This window comes from Eubalaena glacialis, chromosome 3 (assembly GCF_028564815.1).
Source record: "Eubalaena glacialis isolate mEubGla1 chromosome 3, mEubGla1.1.hap2.+ XY, whole genome shotgun sequence".
In the NCBI taxonomy this organism is placed as follows: Eukaryota; Metazoa; Chordata; class Mammalia; order Artiodactyla; family Balaenidae; genus Eubalaena; species Eubalaena glacialis.
Genome location: NC_083718.1, coordinates 66,268,075 through 66,287,412, shown reverse-complemented (window position 1 = coordinate 66,287,412; position 19,338 = coordinate 66,268,075). Strand labels below are relative to the sequence as shown.

General features: G+C 39.6%; 1 protein-coding gene across 1 annotated transcript; it reads right to left on the bottom strand.

The window, feature by feature from the left end:
- Positions 1 to 2,145: 2,145 nt before the first annotated feature.
- Positions 2,146 to 17,545, bottom strand: TADA1 (transcriptional adaptor 1). Its single transcript, XM_061185773.1, has 8 exons — positions 17,260 to 17,545; positions 12,747 to 12,838; positions 12,419 to 12,484; positions 8,419 to 8,516; positions 6,733 to 6,942; positions 5,301 to 5,452; positions 3,260 to 3,422; positions 2,146 to 2,815 (listed from the first exon to the last, which is right to left on the bottom strand). The coding sequence occupies exons 1-8, from the start codon at positions 17,331 to 17,333 to the stop codon at positions 2,663 to 2,665; spliced, it is 1,008 nt and encodes a 335-aa protein (XP_061041756.1). The 5' UTR covers positions 17,334 to 17,545; the 3' UTR covers positions 2,146 to 2,662.
- Between the last annotated feature and the right edge of the window lie 1,793 nt (positions 17,546 to 19,338).

Below are 19,338 nucleotides of genomic sequence, written 5' to 3'. Positions count from 1 at the left end.
TCATATTTTGGATGCTCTCAGGAAAAATCACACGAAGGAAATTCAGAAAGGGATATTAATTTTAAAAGGATGGAAACATGCTAGCAGCTTGATGAACAGAAAACTTGTGTCCTGTTTTCATAAATTTCTCTACAAATGAAAGTATGATGAACCTATATGCCCTTTCATGGTGTGCTTTTAGTCTTGACAATTTACCATGCCCGTAGATTCAATGAGATATTAATCTACTCTCCAAGAATAATCTAGACATTTTTCTTTTTTTAAGCCGTGAGAATTAAATGCTGAACCAATCTGTTGGCCACACCATCTAAGTCTGACCCCTAAAACCAAGCTTCCTTACCATTATTCAGGCTGGAGGCATTTTGGTCTGAGTCAAAAGACATGATGAAACACAGGTATATATCTACGGTCAAAGTGAGCAATCATTTAGAAGACACTTTGTGAAATTCGATCAGGAACGTCATGATCACTTCAGGCAATGGGAGAAGTGTTAGAGAAATTGTGTGCTTGGTTGATCCCAGCAATGGGTGTCAAAGGTGATAAGAATGTGTGCTAAGCCAGCACTCTGGTACCTGGTAGAAAATAAGGCGGGCCTTATCAAACCTGGTTTTGCACAATGATACACCTACAGCTAAAAGACAATTACTGAAATCCCTACAGGAAAACTAAGCTTTATTCTAAGCCTGAAATTATCTGGTTTCTAGTAGCTTTTTTCCTCTTTGAAATAGTTATTTTTCTAAATGATGCTCGATAATAAGCATTCATGATTTCTTAAGAACCTAATTATAGAAGAGACTGCACTCAGCATCCCACAGTTGACCACGGTGCTACAGCTGGAGGCCACCTTTGGTGGAACAAGGCATTTGAACTCAAGGGCTCTCTTGAAAAATCCTAAGTATCACTCTATCTACCTGCCTGCCTTGCCCTCAACCCAATCTCTCCACTGTACAAAATGATGCTTGAGGAAAACTGGCATGGAAAGCACATCTTGGAGTGTAGGCCCGAAACTTGGGAGGTGAAAAGAGTCCTCTGGTGTCCTGTGGTCCCACCAGAGTAGGCAACTAGGGATTTAGGCCAGGTCCTATAGTGAGGAATTCTTCTGTTTGGAGGTCCCTCTGCTATACAGATTTCTATGGAACCTGCCACTGCAATGGGCAGCAGGGCATGTCTGAGGCTTCTAGCTGCCTCTCCATCTATGGAACACATGAAATTTAACACGTACTTAGCATTAAGGCTCAGATACGTGGCTAGGCCAAACCAAAACCACTATATGCAGTTAGATACCAGTTCAAATTCTTACAAACCCTAAAAATTCTTGAGTTATCAAAAACTCTAAAGGACTTTTCAGACTTGTGCCGAGAACTGAAACTAGGCTGTTTATTTTTTCTTTTTAGTCTTAACCTACATATCACAAAAGGAAGAAATGACATGCCTTAATTGGAACCTGCTTTTAAAGTCTTTCTCATCTAGTACATTCTTTTGAAAAGTCTCTGCTAAGATCTCATAAAGCAAGGTTCTTCATATTTCTGTAGAAGGCAGTATTCCTTATATGTTTACTTTAATAAACAAAAAAAGTTTTCTCCCAAAAGGTTTATTTGTCGCATTTAAAGTACAAAACCAAATACACAGATCCAGATATTGAACCATATATACATATCTATACATATATTATTCAGACCTACTTAAACCCATCTGTACATTCTAATGTATCCACCAATAACATCTCTTGACTAAAAGGCAACATATCGCTAAAGAAACAAACAGTTATTAGTAACACTGCCATTTGAAAGTATAGAAAAAGATATTTCATAGGAATAGGAGAATTACCAAGTATAAATCCAATATGTTTACATGGACTTCTTAAAACAGTCTACAGGAATAATTAATAGATGAACCTGCCAATCAAAGTCTTTGGGCATAACAACTCTATAAAAGAAACTTGAGTTATGAGAAGGTATTTTATAAGGTTAATTACATTCTAAGATTGTTTTGATTTGGTTTTTAATTTAAAGAAAGGACTTTATTTTGTCTAATAGCACAGCATTTCTAAGTCTTATTTTCTATGGAGTTGTAATGAATCTTTAGGCAACTACCTATACCTGTTAAAAATTAAACTGGTCACAAAAAAAAAAAAAAAAATATATATATATATATATATATATATATATAAAACTGGTCACTAAAAATGATAACCAATTTTTAACACTGTGTTAAAAGCACAGTTCTTTCTTCAGGAGAAAAGCAGAAATTTTAGACTTGCCAGATACAGACTATGTGACATCTCTAAACACACAGATGTCCTGCTGATCGTGGGGACTAAGTTATAACAGCTTCTTTGTTCTAGAATGTCACCTACCTCACATGCAGACCACAGGATACTAGGCCTCAGATGCCTAAACAGCACCATTCCAGGCACAGAACTTTCTCAGTGCCTATTCCCATAACTGGGAACACACACACACATACATACAGAGATATGGGTCATTATTAAAATCAGATTTGTTAATGGCTTCACAGTAGCAACACAAAATGTACTATCACATTTCCATAGGAAAGGTTGTATTTACTCTACACACTTCAGTCTTGAAATGTGGACCCCCAAAACATTCAATTCCCAATAATCAATGAATTTGCTGAGGGCCCCACACCCTCAAATCCTAATTCAGCAGAGCAAAAGCCCCTCCTTGGCTGCCAAGCGCTGGCAGTGGACTTTGTCTTGCTGCAGCTCTTCATGATTTGGATGCCAGAGTTTCATAATGATCCTTTCAATGTTGAGAGCATATACAGTGTGTGTAGGAATGACTTCCCTGTGTACCTGGGATTAAAAAAAAATCAGCACGTCTCCAATTATACTTCAGTACACTTATTTTTCCAACATAGAAAATGAAAGTAAGGTTTATATCAACAAAACACTCACACAAAAGACACACAAACCTGTAAGTTTTAAGCCTGAACCTAATTAATCCCAAATCAGATTACAAGAAAACAAGGAAATACCAAGGCTCTGAAATAGAAATAAGGGGACAAGGAGATTTTTTTTCTTTCACCGGGGAGGTGAGGGATGCGGGAGGTAAGTTAGGAAGGACTCTTGAGCCCGGGGTTTGAAAGATTAGGTTACTATTAATGGCTTTAATAACAAACAACAAAAACTGAAAAACAAAAGCCAGGAAATGGAAAAGCTAGTGAATATCTTTGTAGACTTGAAGAAACTTTGAACCTATCCATAAATCGAGGTGAACCTTATGGAGCCAAGAGTTACCTGCAAAGCTTCAAAAAGGTCGTACATGTTCACTGGAGGCAAAGATGTGGGCAGCGTGTCCCCCGAGCACGCCAGCAGGAGTGCAGCCTGCTGCTCAGCGTCGTCAGGGGGCAGGTGAGACGCTGGATTCTGGCCAGCACAAGCAGCAGAAAAGGCTGGAGGGCTGGAGACAAAACATTTCAGAAATATTCCCAGTAAGTAAGATGGACACACCTGAACAAACAGAATAGGGATGGGCTGCTAGAATACTTCTTATAAAATATATCGCAACGTGAATCAGAAATCCAATTATCCTTCAGCCAGTGTATACATGAGTAGTCTATAATTTTAATTTTTAAAGGCAGCCCATCTGCTGGGCTGGAAATAAAATGCAGTGCAACTGCATTTACCCTCCTCCCTCCACAGTGCTAAAATACTAAGTCAGGATACTGAGTCAAAATTGTTCCCTGCCCTTAAAGAGCTTCTAGTTGGAAAAAAATAATAGACATTCATTAAAGGAAAATGAAATTGGAAACAACCAACTTGGAGAGGAAGGTAAATGATACTGGAGACAACAGGATCAAAAATAACAAGCAAGAAAAGAAAATAAAGCACAAAAAAAGCAAGAGGCAAAAATGGAGGGTGGAGAAAATTCATCCAGATCTTGCCAATTTCCCAAAATAGAACCCAGATATAACATCAGCTGGGAAGTCAGACATAATTTTTGTATGGTAATACAGTAGGAGATAACCTATGCAATTTTGGAGAGCACGCAGGAGCTGAAACAACAGTGCGGAGTGAACCAGAACAAAAGCACGAGTGGAGCGTGAGCGTGGGCTCCGGCAGCAGACAAAGGCAGCGCTGATAGAGAAACAAGCGGCCGACGGTGAGACAGGAGCCTCACAGGGACAGGCTGGCAGGGGGGGAGGGCAGCTGGAGGCCCGGCAGGGTCACACACAGGGTCACACACCGCTCCAGCGCTCACCCGCTACGAGGGGCCACTCTTTTACTCTTTTTGGTTTGTTTTTCTCTAGAGAAGAATGACTCACAAATGAGAACAAATAATCCCAAACAGATATGCCTGAATGAGATTGAGAAAGTAAATCTTCACCTATGGCAATCTAAATAGTGAACCCAGTTTACGCCAGTGATCTTCCAAATGAGCCCTGTGAGCCGTCTCAAGGTCTTCAGAACCATGAAACAGGCACCAGTACCACGCCCTCCCCATGGTGTCAGCATTGTCTGCTCTGTTCAACTCCCTGCTCAGCTTTCCCGCCCCACATCCCTCACCATCACTCCTCCTGCCTTCCCTGCCCATTACTTCTTCCCCAGCATCACTCCTGCCAGCCTTCCCAATCACACTTTTTTCTCTGAAGTTTTATCTCCCTTGTCATCTCTTTACCTCTCTTCTCCCTGAAAACAGACAACACAGGGATGAAGGTAATCCAGGTCATCTCAGACGGATGACTCAGAACATCAGAGAGGTCCTGGGAGCCCACAGTGGAGTGCAGACAGAGAGGTTCCAGAGATCAGAGCTGAGAGACCAGATCTGCACAAGAGGATGCCAAGAGCAACCTGACGACACCCAGCACAGGCCGCCATCTTGAGCTACAGCTAAAAAAGCCAGATAAGGACCTGGAGAATCACCTACTGCTCCTCCTCCCACCATCAAGAAACCCAACCTTGACCCAACAAGCACAGGTCACGTTCCTGAGTGAGAGCCGGCCCACTCCCCCCACCAGTCAGGTGCTGCCCCTCAGGAAGCATCCAGACGCACTGCCCCAGGGAACTACTCCACTGTACTTCGGAAAGTGGGGGGCACTCACTTTAAACCACATGCAGCAGCCAAACTCTACAACTTCACTTCCAATATAAAGAGTACCAAAAGAATTCACTAGTTATCACGCAAGGATGCAACCTAAGAAAATAAAACCATACTGCTCTCAGAGGTACCTTAGACGCACAGAGCCCCAGTAACCAATTTTAACAGTGGTCTATTACAAAAGAGTAGTGTAACCAATTAGGAAGGATGGATGCAAAAATCACAAGAAACTTCATATACCTTTCTATTAAGTTGTTGTAAGCTACTACACTATTCTTCAGGTATGGTTGTGGGGTCACATTACTACCAAAGGCATATTTAAAGTGACCATCACGTAGTCGATAAGCTTTCCTTCTTGACACAACTGATGTCAGTATATCTTTAAGGTGATTCTGTAAAAACAAGAAAAAAAAGAGAAAAAAAAAGCATGAACTCCTCTTTAAAAGCAAACCATAAAACTTCCTTTGACCAAAAAATGTTTATTGGCATTTAGTGGATGGAGACGTGAGACAGGCAAACAAGTGCTGAAACCAAACGAATGTTCACTAAAGAGCCACAGAGCCATACATACCAGGGTAGGAGGGTGTAGAAAAGAGCAAAGGGAGACATGCTATTTTTATTTAGTTCTATTTAGGATGGGCTTGCTCTACCTGAAATTTATTAAAGTTTTTATAGCTCTGAATTGGCTCCTCTCTCTCAAAAATGATGTTCAGATAGCTTTAAATAAAAGTACAAAAATAAGTAATTTTTTTAAGCAGCAAACTACCTTGAAGCTTGGTTTAAAATGGTACAAAATGTTTCACGATCAGGAACATATTGGTTATAGTGCCCAATCTACTAAAATCCTTGCATAAAAAGAACCTTGGCTCTCTCAAAAGCCACATAAACAAAAGATATATAGGAAATAAACAGAAAGTTAGGTATCTAATATCTCTTCACCTTTGTGAGAGCCAAGTACCTAAGAGAGGGTTAGAGAATGTCTGCGAAAACAGAGACAGAACCAGTCCCAGCCTACCCTTATTAACAGGGGTGCTGGGGTCGGGGACGATGTTTCAATTCTACCAATAAGATCAGCTCATGTCAGGACTTCATGGTACAATTTATGATTCAATGTTTATAACTTCATGAGACAGCTATTATAATCTCTGAGGCACCAGCAAGGAAACGGAGGCCCAGAGAATAGAAAGGAATGACCCAACGTCACCGGTCAGTACCTGTGCACTCTAGAGCCCAGTGTATGTTCTGTCGAGTAACTAAATGAGTAAAATGAATGAATGAAAGAGTGTGCTGAGACAAGAATCCCACAGTTCAGACGCCAAGTCTAATAATGCTCTTCAAATGCCGTACCACAGCAACATCAAGTGATTTTAATCTTTAGGATTCTCAATCTCATTTTGTTTTTTATTTTTGCTTAAAAACTGTCCCCTTGTTGAGAAATTAAACATCCAAAGTGTATGCCACAAGTAACCTTTCTGAAAAGCTTAGTCTGTTAACTGAAAGCAATTGTTTGGATTGTGATGTTTCTCCCCTCTAAAGAAAACAACTTTCAACGATGACAATTCTGAGATCAGAGTCACATTTTAGTTCTTTTCTTGCAGTACCAACTTTGAATAACTCACACAAGCTTGTCACATTCAATGTGTAAGAGTGTTTCTGCCACAAGCAAACCAACCTCCACCGCATAGACCACAGCTGAGACAGCCTCCTCGGTGACGTTGTCCAGCCCATGCTCGTAAGCAGTCACTATCATTCTCCCTTCAAGCTGACCCCGGGTGGGAAGCATCATTGTATGGGAACAAAGTTTCAAGTCATCATCATCTTGGGGATCCTTGGCCACAAACTGCTGGGCTCCCGAGAGAGGATTTTGAGGCTGGAATCTATGCTATGGGTAAGAAAACTTTTCAAAATTATTCATTATGTGGCAAGTAATAAGACACAAACAAAAGTAACCTATGAATTGGACCTGAGATCCCACAAATTAATGCCACCAAAACTATACCACAAGAGTTAAAAAAAAAAAAAAAAAGTAACTCATGCACAACTAATCACAGATTCACACCCATTACATAGTAATAACGAAGACATGAGTTATGGGGAGTAACAGTACTATGCATAGCAGTTTATTCTATTCAATTAATACCTCGGTAATCACAGAATATACGGCTCTGTGCTAAAAATAACAATTGGGGAGAAGGAGAAGATATAAAACTATTTTCAAACAAGTCAGAGTATTTTAAGTATACTTGTAAGTAAGCAGATTCTGAAAGTAAAAATATATAATTAATGCTTAAAAAAAAGCCCTAAAAAAAACCTAGCTAACCAATATAACAGATCTAATAACAAATATTCCAAGATAATGTAGGGCAGTGTAACTCTTTACTATTATCTTCTACTAACAATTCTCAACACAGAATCTTTCTAAGACACAGTCGTTAGTTTTTTTAAAGATAGTTTTTCCCAATCTTTTCCACTCATAAAACCTCAGCCTTCCTCTGGGAGATGCTGATAGCCCAATTATATTCTCCATGATCAGTGGGAGATATGCCTCAGTAGCTTTTGCTTCAGCCCAACTCACAAGATTTTGTAGCGAATATGGCTTGTCCTGTTTGAAGTTTGTATTATAAAAGCAATACTTGTTGTTTTTCCATTTTCCAAGTAAGTATAAAACTGTATTTTATATCAAACATGCTTTTTTAAACCAAGTATACCTCTCTGGAGATACTGATGCCCTCCAGATCGAATATTCTTGACTTAAAACATAGAGCCAAGGTAGAAATAAATAAATGTTTGTTGATGTTAATGAATAAAGCTATCAATACCCAGTCAAATCCATAAAAGGGATACTTTTGGGAAACTTTGTTCCCTGGATATGAACCAGAAAAAAAAAAAAGCGAGTTATTCTAAAACGTTTACAAATTTTATAGCCCAATGCCTCCAAGATTTCTCTGAGGATCCCCAGAAGGCTCAAGGCCTAGTGGGGCATCAGCAGCATCCTGCCAGAGGCCTCTGGGCCTCCTGGACCCTTGGAACAGAAGTCTTCAATCTGAGAAACATTATTCATTCCACAAAGATATTTAAGAGGAAAAAGAACATAGGCATAGTTGTTGAATCACTGAAAAATCATTAGGTACTAATGATAACATATTAATAATTACACAATAACTAGAATAAAAATTCAGACACAATCTTTGAAACCCTCTTCACCAAATTCAAATATAATAACACCATTTTCTCCCCAAATCATGCCCTTTTTTTTCAACTTTACTATCAGAATTGTAATATTCATTAAAAAACTAAAGCCAGTTCCATCACACCAGTGCTTAAATCAGTCGTTACCAAGATCTACTGAACAACCTACATCAAATTTCTGACGAACAGAAGAAAGCTTTTTCTTTCCCTTTGGTTTTCCAGGTTTGGCTGCAGAACCCCCTGTCCAGGGTAAAGATCCAGCACCCTCTATAAGACAGAAAAATAACAATCGTAAGAGAAAAGAATGACAATTGATAACTGCTAAGTTTGTTTTCACTTTAGGCTAAAAAAGTATGAAATGCTCAAATGATGAAAATGAACAAATGCTTAAATTCAGATCTTCTCATTCTCCTTCTCTAAACAAAACATTCTCCTTCTCTAAACAAAACTTCTCTCAAATCACATTTTTTTTCTAGCTGTAACCAAAATTGTTCTTTTAGGAAGACAAATTTGTTTTTCACATTTTTAATTGTTTACTGGGTGTTTGTCTGCTTATTAGTAGCAGTAGTATTATAAAAGCAGGACAGAATTTCCTAGTTCAAGATGGTGAAATGAGCACATGTATTTGTCTCCTCTCTCTTCCAAGACCCTACTAAAAATGATAGTAGAAAAAAGTAAATGGCACACATCCACAACACAGATAAAAAGGAAAACGAGTGGCAGACCAAGATGAGATCTCAACAAATTTCAAAGATGGGCTAAAAAGGAGCCAACTTACAAAGCGGACACTTGGAAGCTGTGACCTAAGCTGGCAAGGTTGGTAAATAGGTGGAAGTAAATAAACCTGACTAGTAGATATCCACAAAGAATCTGGATTTGGAGGTGAGCGCAGTGGAAACCAGGAGGGATAGTACAGCTAAAAACAAGATTAATGGAAGATCTATATTGAAAAGTCATCCATACAAACCCCTTCCCTCACCCCCAGGACTGAACTCAGTACAAAACAAAAGTGCAGGGTCCCTTGCTCAAAAGTTAAGAATTTCAAGATAACCACAGTACAGCACTAAACCAAGTGCAGGCCCTTCCAAGTTCATGGACAGTTCCTGGCCCCATGAAACCAGCCCCACTCACTCCTGTATATAGTGCAGTATAAACAGGTGGCAGGGACAGGAGAATGGAGAACTCTTCTCTAGTTAAATAGAACAAAATTTCTGGGATTTACTGAGGTAGCTGGTATGAATGTTGGTACCCTAGAGCACAGTTCTCTGCAGGCTGGCATTTGAGGAACCTCACTGTAATGGCTGGCCTCCCGTCAGCTCACTCTAAAGCACAATCTCCAGGTTTTATGCTTCATTCGTAAATGTGGATTCTCAGACATTTGATGATAAGCTGTAACATGGTAAGAAAGACCAAACTAAAAAAAAAAAAAAAATGAGATCCTAGAGATAAAGAATTCAGGCAACACAAAGAACCTGAATAATTTCTAATTCAGGTCCTCAGAGAAGTTTGAAAAGATGGGTATCCATAAAACAAAAAGACGATGCTACAAAAATTGCTGAATTAAAGAATGCACTGGACAGAAAGGCCGAAAGAAAGAATTGAGGAAATCTCACAAAACACAGAGCAATAAGGCAAGACAGATGTTTACAACCAGTCAATCCAGAAAGACGTTTCAGCACACTATAAGGAGCCACTGAGGTCCCATAAGAAGAACAAAAAACAAAAGCAGTTGTCTCTGAGAACAAGCTGGTCTAGGAGTGGGAAGCTTTTCATTCTAAGACCCTCTGTACTATTTTTTTTTAAACCATGAACATATATAGTTTAGTGTTAAAAAAAAAAAATCAAAAGTTATACAAGCTCATTACAGTACACTTGAAGAAAATATCCCAAAGAATTTTTTTAGGAAAAGAAAAAAAAAAAATCACCCATCATTCTAGCAAAACATTATTTCATCTTGATGTTTTTGGAAGAATGAGTTTGTAAAGCTTTGAAAAAATATTCCTGGTTCCTCAGCTAAAAAAGAACTATTTGGGAAGTCAAGTTCCTCTTCTCCATCACTTTAAGTGTCTTTGGCACACCTAGATCACACCTGGTAAGGCCGGTCAATCTTAGATGATTTCCCTGATGAATGGAACTCGATGTTAGGCAATGCTGCTGCTGAGTGGCCAAATACCTCGGGTGAGGAAGCAAAGCATGGCAAGGACTGACTGTGACCCCAAGGAAGGAGGGCTTCACAGCAGCAGTCAGATTTTGGTTTGGATCCAACACTTCTACTTACTAGCAGAAGAGGGCCTCAGGTAAGTTTTTATTTTGTTTTGTTTTCTCTCCTCTGAAGTTTGTTTCCTAGCATATAAAAAAGAGGCCAATACCTCTGAAGAGTTGTTGTGAGGATTAATGATAATGCACGTAAAGCGTCTAAGGCACTGCAGTTACAGTATTCAATAAATAACATTATTAAAATCATCCTTCCTGCCTGACTTAGAAAAACAGTAACCAACCTAACCACAATTATTAAAGTACAAAAAACTGTATTTCTATACTTTACTTTTAATAGAAATCACCTTTGTTGCAAGCAAATATTAATTTCATTTTAAGGGAAGATATTTTGGGTGTTTGAGAAATAATCTCTAAATTCCAATGTTTCTTCATTTATTTTTAACCAACAACAAACATTCAAGAATATCAAAGGCTTTATTTAATTAAAATCAGCCACCTATACTAATACCACTTCGTATTTTTTTGGCATTTTTTATTTTTAAGAGCACTTTTTGCATGTTCTTTCATCTGTTTTTTTTTTTTATAATCCCGCAGGGTAGATATTACTGTTTCTATTTTATAAATGTGGATGCTAAGAACGCTCAATAATTAACTACATTATCTAAGCTAGTGGCAAAACCTAAACTTGAACCCAAGCCCCTTGACTCCTATCAACCAAGGTTTTTATTTCCGATCGTCCCACTGAACCTTCTGGGTGTGTGGCACTTTAGAATATACCTACCTAAAAAGTAACATCTAATCCTCACAATGCTGGCTTTTCTGATCAAATTAAACTTTATACAATGAAGTGGATTATCTTTATGATCTAATTGGCGAAAGTCCACTTCTATTTAAATTAAATAAAACATTAGAAATGTGACACAGTGTAGGATGTGCAGTGAGGGGTGTGGTGAGGGGTGGAAAACAGCCTTCCCTCTCTAACACCAATCTCTGTAAACAAACGCTCACTGTTTATTATTCTTCACACCAATGGCGACTTCTTTGAGTGTGGAGAACAGGCCTTTAGGAGATCTCATCTGAATTCTCTATCTTACAACAGAGCTTAGCAGAGGGGGATGATACAAAATACTAGTCATTTCTAGATAAACATGGGCTTTTAATAAATGATCATCAGAATCACCACAGGCCCTTTAAACAACAAAAAATTCAATTTAATCTACAGTAAGAGGTACCTGTAAATTCAAGTTTTTAACAAGAGCCCAGGATAAGCTTTATCATGAGGCAAAGTTTTAATGTATTTAGTTATTTGTTTTTGACTGATTAAAATAAAACTGAAAGAGGTGACTTGTACCACTTAAGCTCCAAAAAATTAGGGACAAAGAAATCATTCTGTCTATACCTATTTATTTAGGTCGAAGTGACAGACTTAGCATCCACATACCTCCCCAACATGCTGCTATTCACTACCTTTGTTCTTCACCAATAGTTTGCCAAACACATGCTGAAGCTCCAAACTTCCAGGTGCTAATATCTCACTTAATTAAGAAGAGGAGAAAGTCCAGGTTCTCAACATATGCTGTGGTTTCCCCTCCACGTACTTTACCTTCCCTATATCTATGGAAACGCTCTCCTAACCAGCAAATTCCCTCTCTTCACTCCTCAGCTTCTTCCTCCTGACCACCTACACTCCTCCTCACCTCTCATTTATTTAAGTAATCTAAACCCAGCTGAATGGGGTGTAAAGACCAAAAGTCAATGAAAGGACAGAGAAATCACCTGCTTTAAAAAGGTTCTATAGAAGAATCTGTATTACACAATAAAATGTTTCTTCTGAGCAGTTCAAAGAACGTTTCATTTGCAAACAAGTCTGTTAAAGGAAGTGAAAGTCTAGTAAGCCTAGCATTCTGTGGTTTTGCTGACTGACATCCCTGGAGGTATTTCTACTCCCTTACCTGGTGTAGACACCAAAATCTGACAACGCGTGAGAATAGCCAGGAGGAAATCGTTGTGAGAATGGACTGAAAAAGGGAAGATTGTCACAAGTCAAATACAGAATATTTACAACATAAGGAACCCACTGTTTCAGTCTAGCTTTTAAGGACTTTGGATATCCCCTACTCTGCCATTCTTTACATTTAATTTTAAATATCCACATTATTTAAATGACCTTACACACCACTAAAACCAAAAAATTTTTTTAATTTTTAATAAATTTTTAATTTATTGCAAATCTGGGAAAACTTCAGAACAGTAAAATAACTCCCCAGATAATTATTTTACCATTATCCTGTGTGAGAAGTCTATGAGCTTCAAGGTCAAACTCTTCTTTGCTGATCTTCTGCTTGAACCACAACTTTAAGTTAGCCCAGTATCTGCAGAGGCAGAAACAATATTAAGAACCTCAGGTTTTGCTTCTTCCCCAAGTTCACCTTATCTGCCTCAACTCCCAGGGAAGGAAGGAAATTTTGCATTCCCTAATGTTATGGACTGAGTTGTGTTCCCCCCAAATTCATTTGTTGAAGCCCTAACCCCCAGTACCTCAGAATGTGACTGTACTTGGAAGTAGGGCCTTTAAAGAGGTAATTAAGTAAAAATGGAGTTGTCAGGGTGGGCCCTAACCCAATGTGATTGGTGTCCTCATAAGAAGAGATTAGGACACAGAGAGAGAGACAGCAGGCAAAACCCAAGGGGAGAGGCCTCAGAAGACAACAACCCTGCTCACACCTTGATGTCAGACTTTTAGACTCCAGAACTGTGAGAAAATAAATCTCTGTTGTTTAAGGTACTTAGGAGTCAGAACACCATCAGAAGAAGGAAAGTCCACCCTAAAAGGGACTGAGCAGTAGTCACAGCATCAGACTCTTGAGTCAACCAGCCAAAAACCACTGCTGTACCTTTCCCTTCTCACTGTTGCCCTTCTGAAAGGCCTGCTCACCAGAAGCCTACACTTAAGATTTATATTTTAAAGTATTATTAAAATTATCAAATATTGCATATTTGAAAATTGCTGAGAGATCTTAAAAGTTCTCATCACAAGAAAAGAATCTTTTAAACTATGTATGGTGAGAGACGTGAACCAGAGTTACTGTGGTGACCATTTTGCAATATATACAAATACTGAATCATTATGTTGTACCCCTGAGACTAATATAAAGTTAAATGTCAATTATACCTCAATTTTAAAAAAGATTTATATTTTTAAATGTGTATGTGTTTTATGGGCTGAGGAGTGGACATTAATACCAATTCTGGGTGACCTCTTTCCTTTCAAATGAACTCAAGTTTTAATCTATCCTGGCTGAATGGGATTCTACAACAGCTTGCCACAAAGAAAAATACCTGAGCATATGAGAAACTTAGTGGTTTTTAAAGTGAAAACCAACCACTAATCATAAAAATTATTAGTTAACTAGTAGGAAAAAAGGATCCAATCTTTTATACCTTAACAACATTATTAGAAACAGGAGTAAAATACTTTACTTTTCACATCCACACCCCTTGTTTCGGTGCTGAAGAAAGCTACTCCTCCTTCAAGAAACAGGGCTAAAAATTACTTAGTATGTTTTACAATCACTTTCAATTCACGATTAGCTACTTTCTAATGCTCATTTGAGTTTCTAACAAAAAAGAAAAAAAAAAAGGCAGTGATTCCTAAATGAGATGGTTTAATGCTCTTACTGCCCTATTACACCCATGGCAGGGTTTCTCCTGTTCTCCCATATGCAGATTAGCTTAAGTCTGGCTAAGTACATATGTAATTGCCTGGGTTCCTGTGCTTTGCCCTCGTCCCCCCCTTCCCCCCACACCGGAGAAAACCTGTAGCTTTAGTGGGGTCTTAAAGCTTCCCAAGACCCATTTCATTCAACAGCAAAACATGTTAGTTCTAGAGCCTGGCACCATGTTTCACCTGATAGTCACACCCAATAGTCAATAATAACTTCCCAACAGCAAACACTTAAATGCCCCACCCCCTGCTTTTTTTTAAAGAACAACTAAAAAATGAAATAAAGCTCCACAGAAAAACAGAAGTCTTTTCCTATCCCATTTTCTACAACAAAAGAAGATAGTAACATGAGAAAAACTTCATTATTTTAAAAGCCCTGTGTTCCTATTTTATAAGAAAGAGGCAAATATATTTATATTTGGAGTGTCTGAACTTGTTCCAGAACTAAGGCAAGTCTCTACCAACATGATGCTGTCTATCTTTTCCAGTGGCAAACTTTCTAGCCCAAATAGACAGCACTGGCTATCAAGTTGAAGACTCGCTCCCCAATCCTGGTCCCTGTATTAACTTGCTGTATAGCCATGGACAAATGACTGTTTTCCTCAAAAATACCAAAAACAAAGTTAGTCAACCTCTATGTAGGTGAGAATGATGAGTGATGAGTATAAATGGGTCAGACTAGGAAGCACTTGAGATACCTTGAGAAAATTAAATAACATATGGCTAAATCATCCGAAAAACTAGGCACCCATTTGAACCCAGAACTCTACTGGGTACTATACAAAGTGAGTTAGCCAGCAAAGCTCATTTCTTTCTACAAGCTGACATGGGCACACAACCTGACATAAAGAACATTAGGACCACTGCATAAAGAGAAAGCAACTCATATCTGAGTTCCTTAAACACCTTATTATATATTTTACCTACGAACAAGGACCACATTTAAATGGTCACGTTGTACAAACCAAAGCAAACTACTCATGGAGGAAATGTGAGAAATTACTGTATAGCAATATCACAGACTGTTCAACCAAGAAGCGCTTTTCAAGGAGCAGAAGGGGGAAAAGACAATGAGAGAATGGAAAAAACTAATAGAGAACAACACTGTACCATTAACTGTTCCTGGCACAAAAGCATATTTTGATTGCATTGTTAGTGGAGATTCAGCTAAAGATGCACCAAATTTAGCTTTGGCAGCTCTATTTGACCAACGTTTGATAGCCAGTGTTGACCTTTAAAGACCAAACAGGAAATGCTAACTTCAACATTTCTCGCGACCCCAAGCTTGTGTGAGGAGTGTGGGATCACAGAGTTCACCATCGCATCTAATCAATCAATTATACACACAAGCCAGGTTTATTGTAACATGGAAACATTCACTTTCAAATATTTGTAAGCATCTTAGATGTAACCGAGTGAAAAGTCTTTCGTGCTTAAAAAGTGTAAATTTTAGCTGTCAGTATTACAAAAATAAGCTATAGTAATTAATGAAGGTAAAGGCAGTCAATTTTACTCATTAAAATAATTAAGAGTTTTTAATTAAGTAAGCAAGGAAAGAGACAAAGTCAACATGAATATTAAAATATAACTTTAGGTAGAACATTTTATCTTTCGGAATGAATGTTTACAAAAAATTAAATAATTATGCCAAAATAACAGATTAGATGATTAAATTTTAATTCTAGTGTTTGTAGTTTGATTTATTAACGTTCCTAATATTAAAATAATCTTTAAAAACTATATTTTGTTCTTAGTTATTCCATTTAGACCATGAATGTTCCAAGAAGTCTTACATGGGAATTCTGCGTATCTATCTTGTTAGGATCAAAAGTAGACTCTGCCACCCCAAAATTTCACAAGAAGGAAAAACTCCAAAAATCACGTATGACATCCAAGTTAAGTAACTTCAATCTCCAGCCATAATGAAAAGTAGAAGGATGAGAAGGAGAAAGTGTTGGAGAAAAAGAAAGATCCCCCAAACACCTTGCTCCTCCAGAAACATCATTTCAAAGTGAGTGTCTGTTGAGTAATGCAGACATGTAGAATGTCACAGAAACCATCTAGCAGCAACAACACAAGACTTATACTTTTAAACGTTTAAAATTTGCTTCTTATATTTTAGAAAAATAAAATTGTAATAACAATGTTTTGAAAATTTCCAGACTCGACCTTGTACCTCGGAGGGTTCCTTCTATGACTTCAGCCTTGTATTGAGTTATTGATTTTACACTCGGCCATTTCAACATCTGACCCGACTGTGTACTGGGTCCCCTGCTATAACCTGGGTGAAAGTCTGTCTGAGAGTCTCTGGGGTCCTTTGCAACCCTCTGTAAGGTATCACAGCCAGAAATCAGATGCGAGGGCCCCAATCCTGCCATGACTTTGAAGAGTTACTTAACCTCTCAAAATCTCAGTTTTCTCATCTACCAAACGGGAATGATAACTGCACCTACCTCACATCTCTGTTGTGAGGATTAGATGAGATAGTACATTTAGAGCGCTTAAAAGGTGTTCAGTAAATGTCTGCTACTGCTATCATCATTATAACTGCAGTAGTGTTCGGAGGCTATTTCACCGGAGGGTCTGTCTGCCTTCCGAAATTGCTGTCCACGCTCTTACCGACAGTGCCTCCACAACACCCGCCCTCAATAAGCCTCCGCCTCCAGGAAGCCCTCCGGGAGCGGGCCGCCTGCGCGGTGCCGGCTCAGACCAGGCCGCTAGTCAGCCACACGCGTCCCGCACCCTCGCACGGGCCGCAGTCGCCCAACAGGCCCTTGGGCGTGAAGGCGTGGAGTAAGCTTTTCCCGCCCCACCCAGGGCAGAGCCTCGGGCGAAGGCGCCCGCCAGGTTCCGCAGGGAAGCAGGGAGGCCCGGCCCCTCCAGCCGGGTGAGTCGGGGTTGCCCGCCGACCCCTTACCGGGCCCGAGAAACCCAGAGGCCCCGCCACCCACTACGCGAGGGCTGCACAGGCCTCGCGGCCGCGGGGGACAACTCCATGGTGGGTCGGCAGCCCAAAGCTGGGGGAGCACCCGCGCGGAAACCCGGAGGCTGCGTCCGTAGAGTTCTTACTGTTTCACGTTGTCCCCCAGGGCCTCGCTCAAGTTCTTCTTGGCCGCCTCCAGCTCGCTCACAAAGGTCGCCATTGCTCCCCACGTCTCAGCCCGACCTCAGACCTCTCGGCCACAACGACCAGCAACCGAAAAACCAACTCCGCGAAGGCTTCGGCTCTGGAGGCCCCGTCTGCTCCCGCCTGCCCCGCCCCCAAGCTCTAAGAAGACGTTTGTTTGGTTTTCGGCTCCGCCCGCCTTTCGGGAGAGAAAGTGCTGAGCCAAACTCGGTGTGTTCGTGGTCCTCCTGCTCCCGCCCCCTCACATCACGTGACCCGCTTCACCTCGCGCTCCCGCGCCCCACCTAAACCCGCCCCGCCCGGCCCGGGCTGCAGCGTCACCTGCAGGGCTGGCGTATCCCGGGCTCTCAGTCTTAGCGCTGCGCAAGTTCGGAATTCGGTCCTTTTACCTGGATGAATATCTTCCCCCTCCAGGTCAAAAAGTAAATGCAGTATTGACTTTATTCTCTTTCTTTGCCTTATTTTTTTTGCCGATCACTCATCATCTAACATGCCACTTAATTGACTTATCTTGTTAATTTTCTGCCTTCTCCAAATAAAATGTGTAAGTTCCGCGAGGACAGGATTTGTGTCTTGTTCACTGCTGTTTCCCCCAGTTCCTAGAGCAGTGCCTGGAACATAGTGGGCTCTCAGTAAATATTTGCTGAGTGAATGAAGTAATTTTGAAAAACAGGAAAATACACAGAAGGATAAGAGGAAAAGAAAGAAAACAAAATGTTACCACCCCGGGAAAAAACTCTTTTAAGTGAGAGAGATTCCCCGTTCCCATAATTTACAATCATACTCTATCTTCAATTGTGCATCTTGGTAGAGTTTTGTTATATTTACTTAATATAATAATATAAATGTTTTCCTCTGGTATTACATTGTCTTTATAATCATAATTTTGGTGACAGCATATTAAATACCCCACAGGAGGAAGGCACACAGTAACTTGTTTCCCAATTGTTAGGTTGATTATTTCCATTTTTTTCTATTAAAAGCAATATTGTAATACACTTTATGCATAAAGCTTTTCCTCATTTAGGATTATTACTTTAGAACAGAGGCCCATAAATAGAGTTACTGATTTAAAGACAGGAGTATTTATAAGAGTCTTGGTGCATATTGTCAAATTGCCTCCCCCAAATTTGAAATAATCCTAAGTGGCTTTTAAATCTTGTGTAATTTCTCCACAGAGGCTCCTTCAAGCTTCTCCATTCCTTCAGCAAATATATAGTGAATTCCTATTATGCGCCTGGCAATCTTTTGGGTCCTGGGGATACAAAGATGAACAAGGCAGGGAAAGTCTTCCTATCTGTGTCATAAAACACTACAGAAATTTTGACTTTTTAAAAAGTAATTATCCACTTATGCTTTCCATGGCTCCCCACTGACTACTGAACAAATTCCAGACTCCCTAACCTGGCATTCAAGTTTTCTTATGACCTGGACTCAGCTGACCTGTCCACCTAACACACACCCAGGCCTGTCCCCATCACCCCTTAGTATGCCCTCCGCATTCTAGTTACTTCGCTTTCTATAACAAACCACATGACTCAGTCCTTTTATATATATCTCCCCTCTGCTAGTTTTGAGACCTATGGGTGGCTACCTACATTTTTTGCAATCAGGTTCAAGTATTAAAGGACCCATTCAGTAGGACTAGGAAGGGGCACAGATGTTTGGGTATATCTTCCAGGAACTGTCCCCACTGTATGGCTACCCCATCTCTATGGCTACCTGTCCACTAAGAAAAACATGACTCTTATCTCTTGGAATCGATGCTTGAAAACATGCATACGTCTACACATCTAGCTCAATTAAATAGTCCATTCTCCTTCAGCACTTTGTATACCAATTAGCATTAATTTCAGTATAGTGATTCAGGTAAATGTCCATTTAAACTGTAGTGTTAGACGATATAACAAACACAAACGGACATCTGACCGAACAATATACTTAATAGAAATCAATACTAAAACCATTTGTAATTTGGTAGTTTACTTTAAAGAAACTAATTTTAAATCTTTTAGTTATAG

Bases quoted from the DNA above. Each gene is read 5' to 3' on its own strand.
- TADA1 (XM_061185773.1), bottom strand. From the start codon at position 17,333: ATGGCGACCTTTGTGAGCGAGCTGGAGGCGGCCAAGAAGAACTTGAGC. The intron at 8,517-12,418 runs GTAAGGGAGTAG...TCTGTCTTATAG, and splicing joins GATTTTGGTGTCTACACCAG to AGGGTGCTGGATCTTTACCC. The intron at 3,423-5,300 runs GTATATGAAGTT...TTTTGTCTCCAG, and splicing joins TACAACAACTTAATAGAAAG to CCCTCCAGCCTTTTCTGCTG.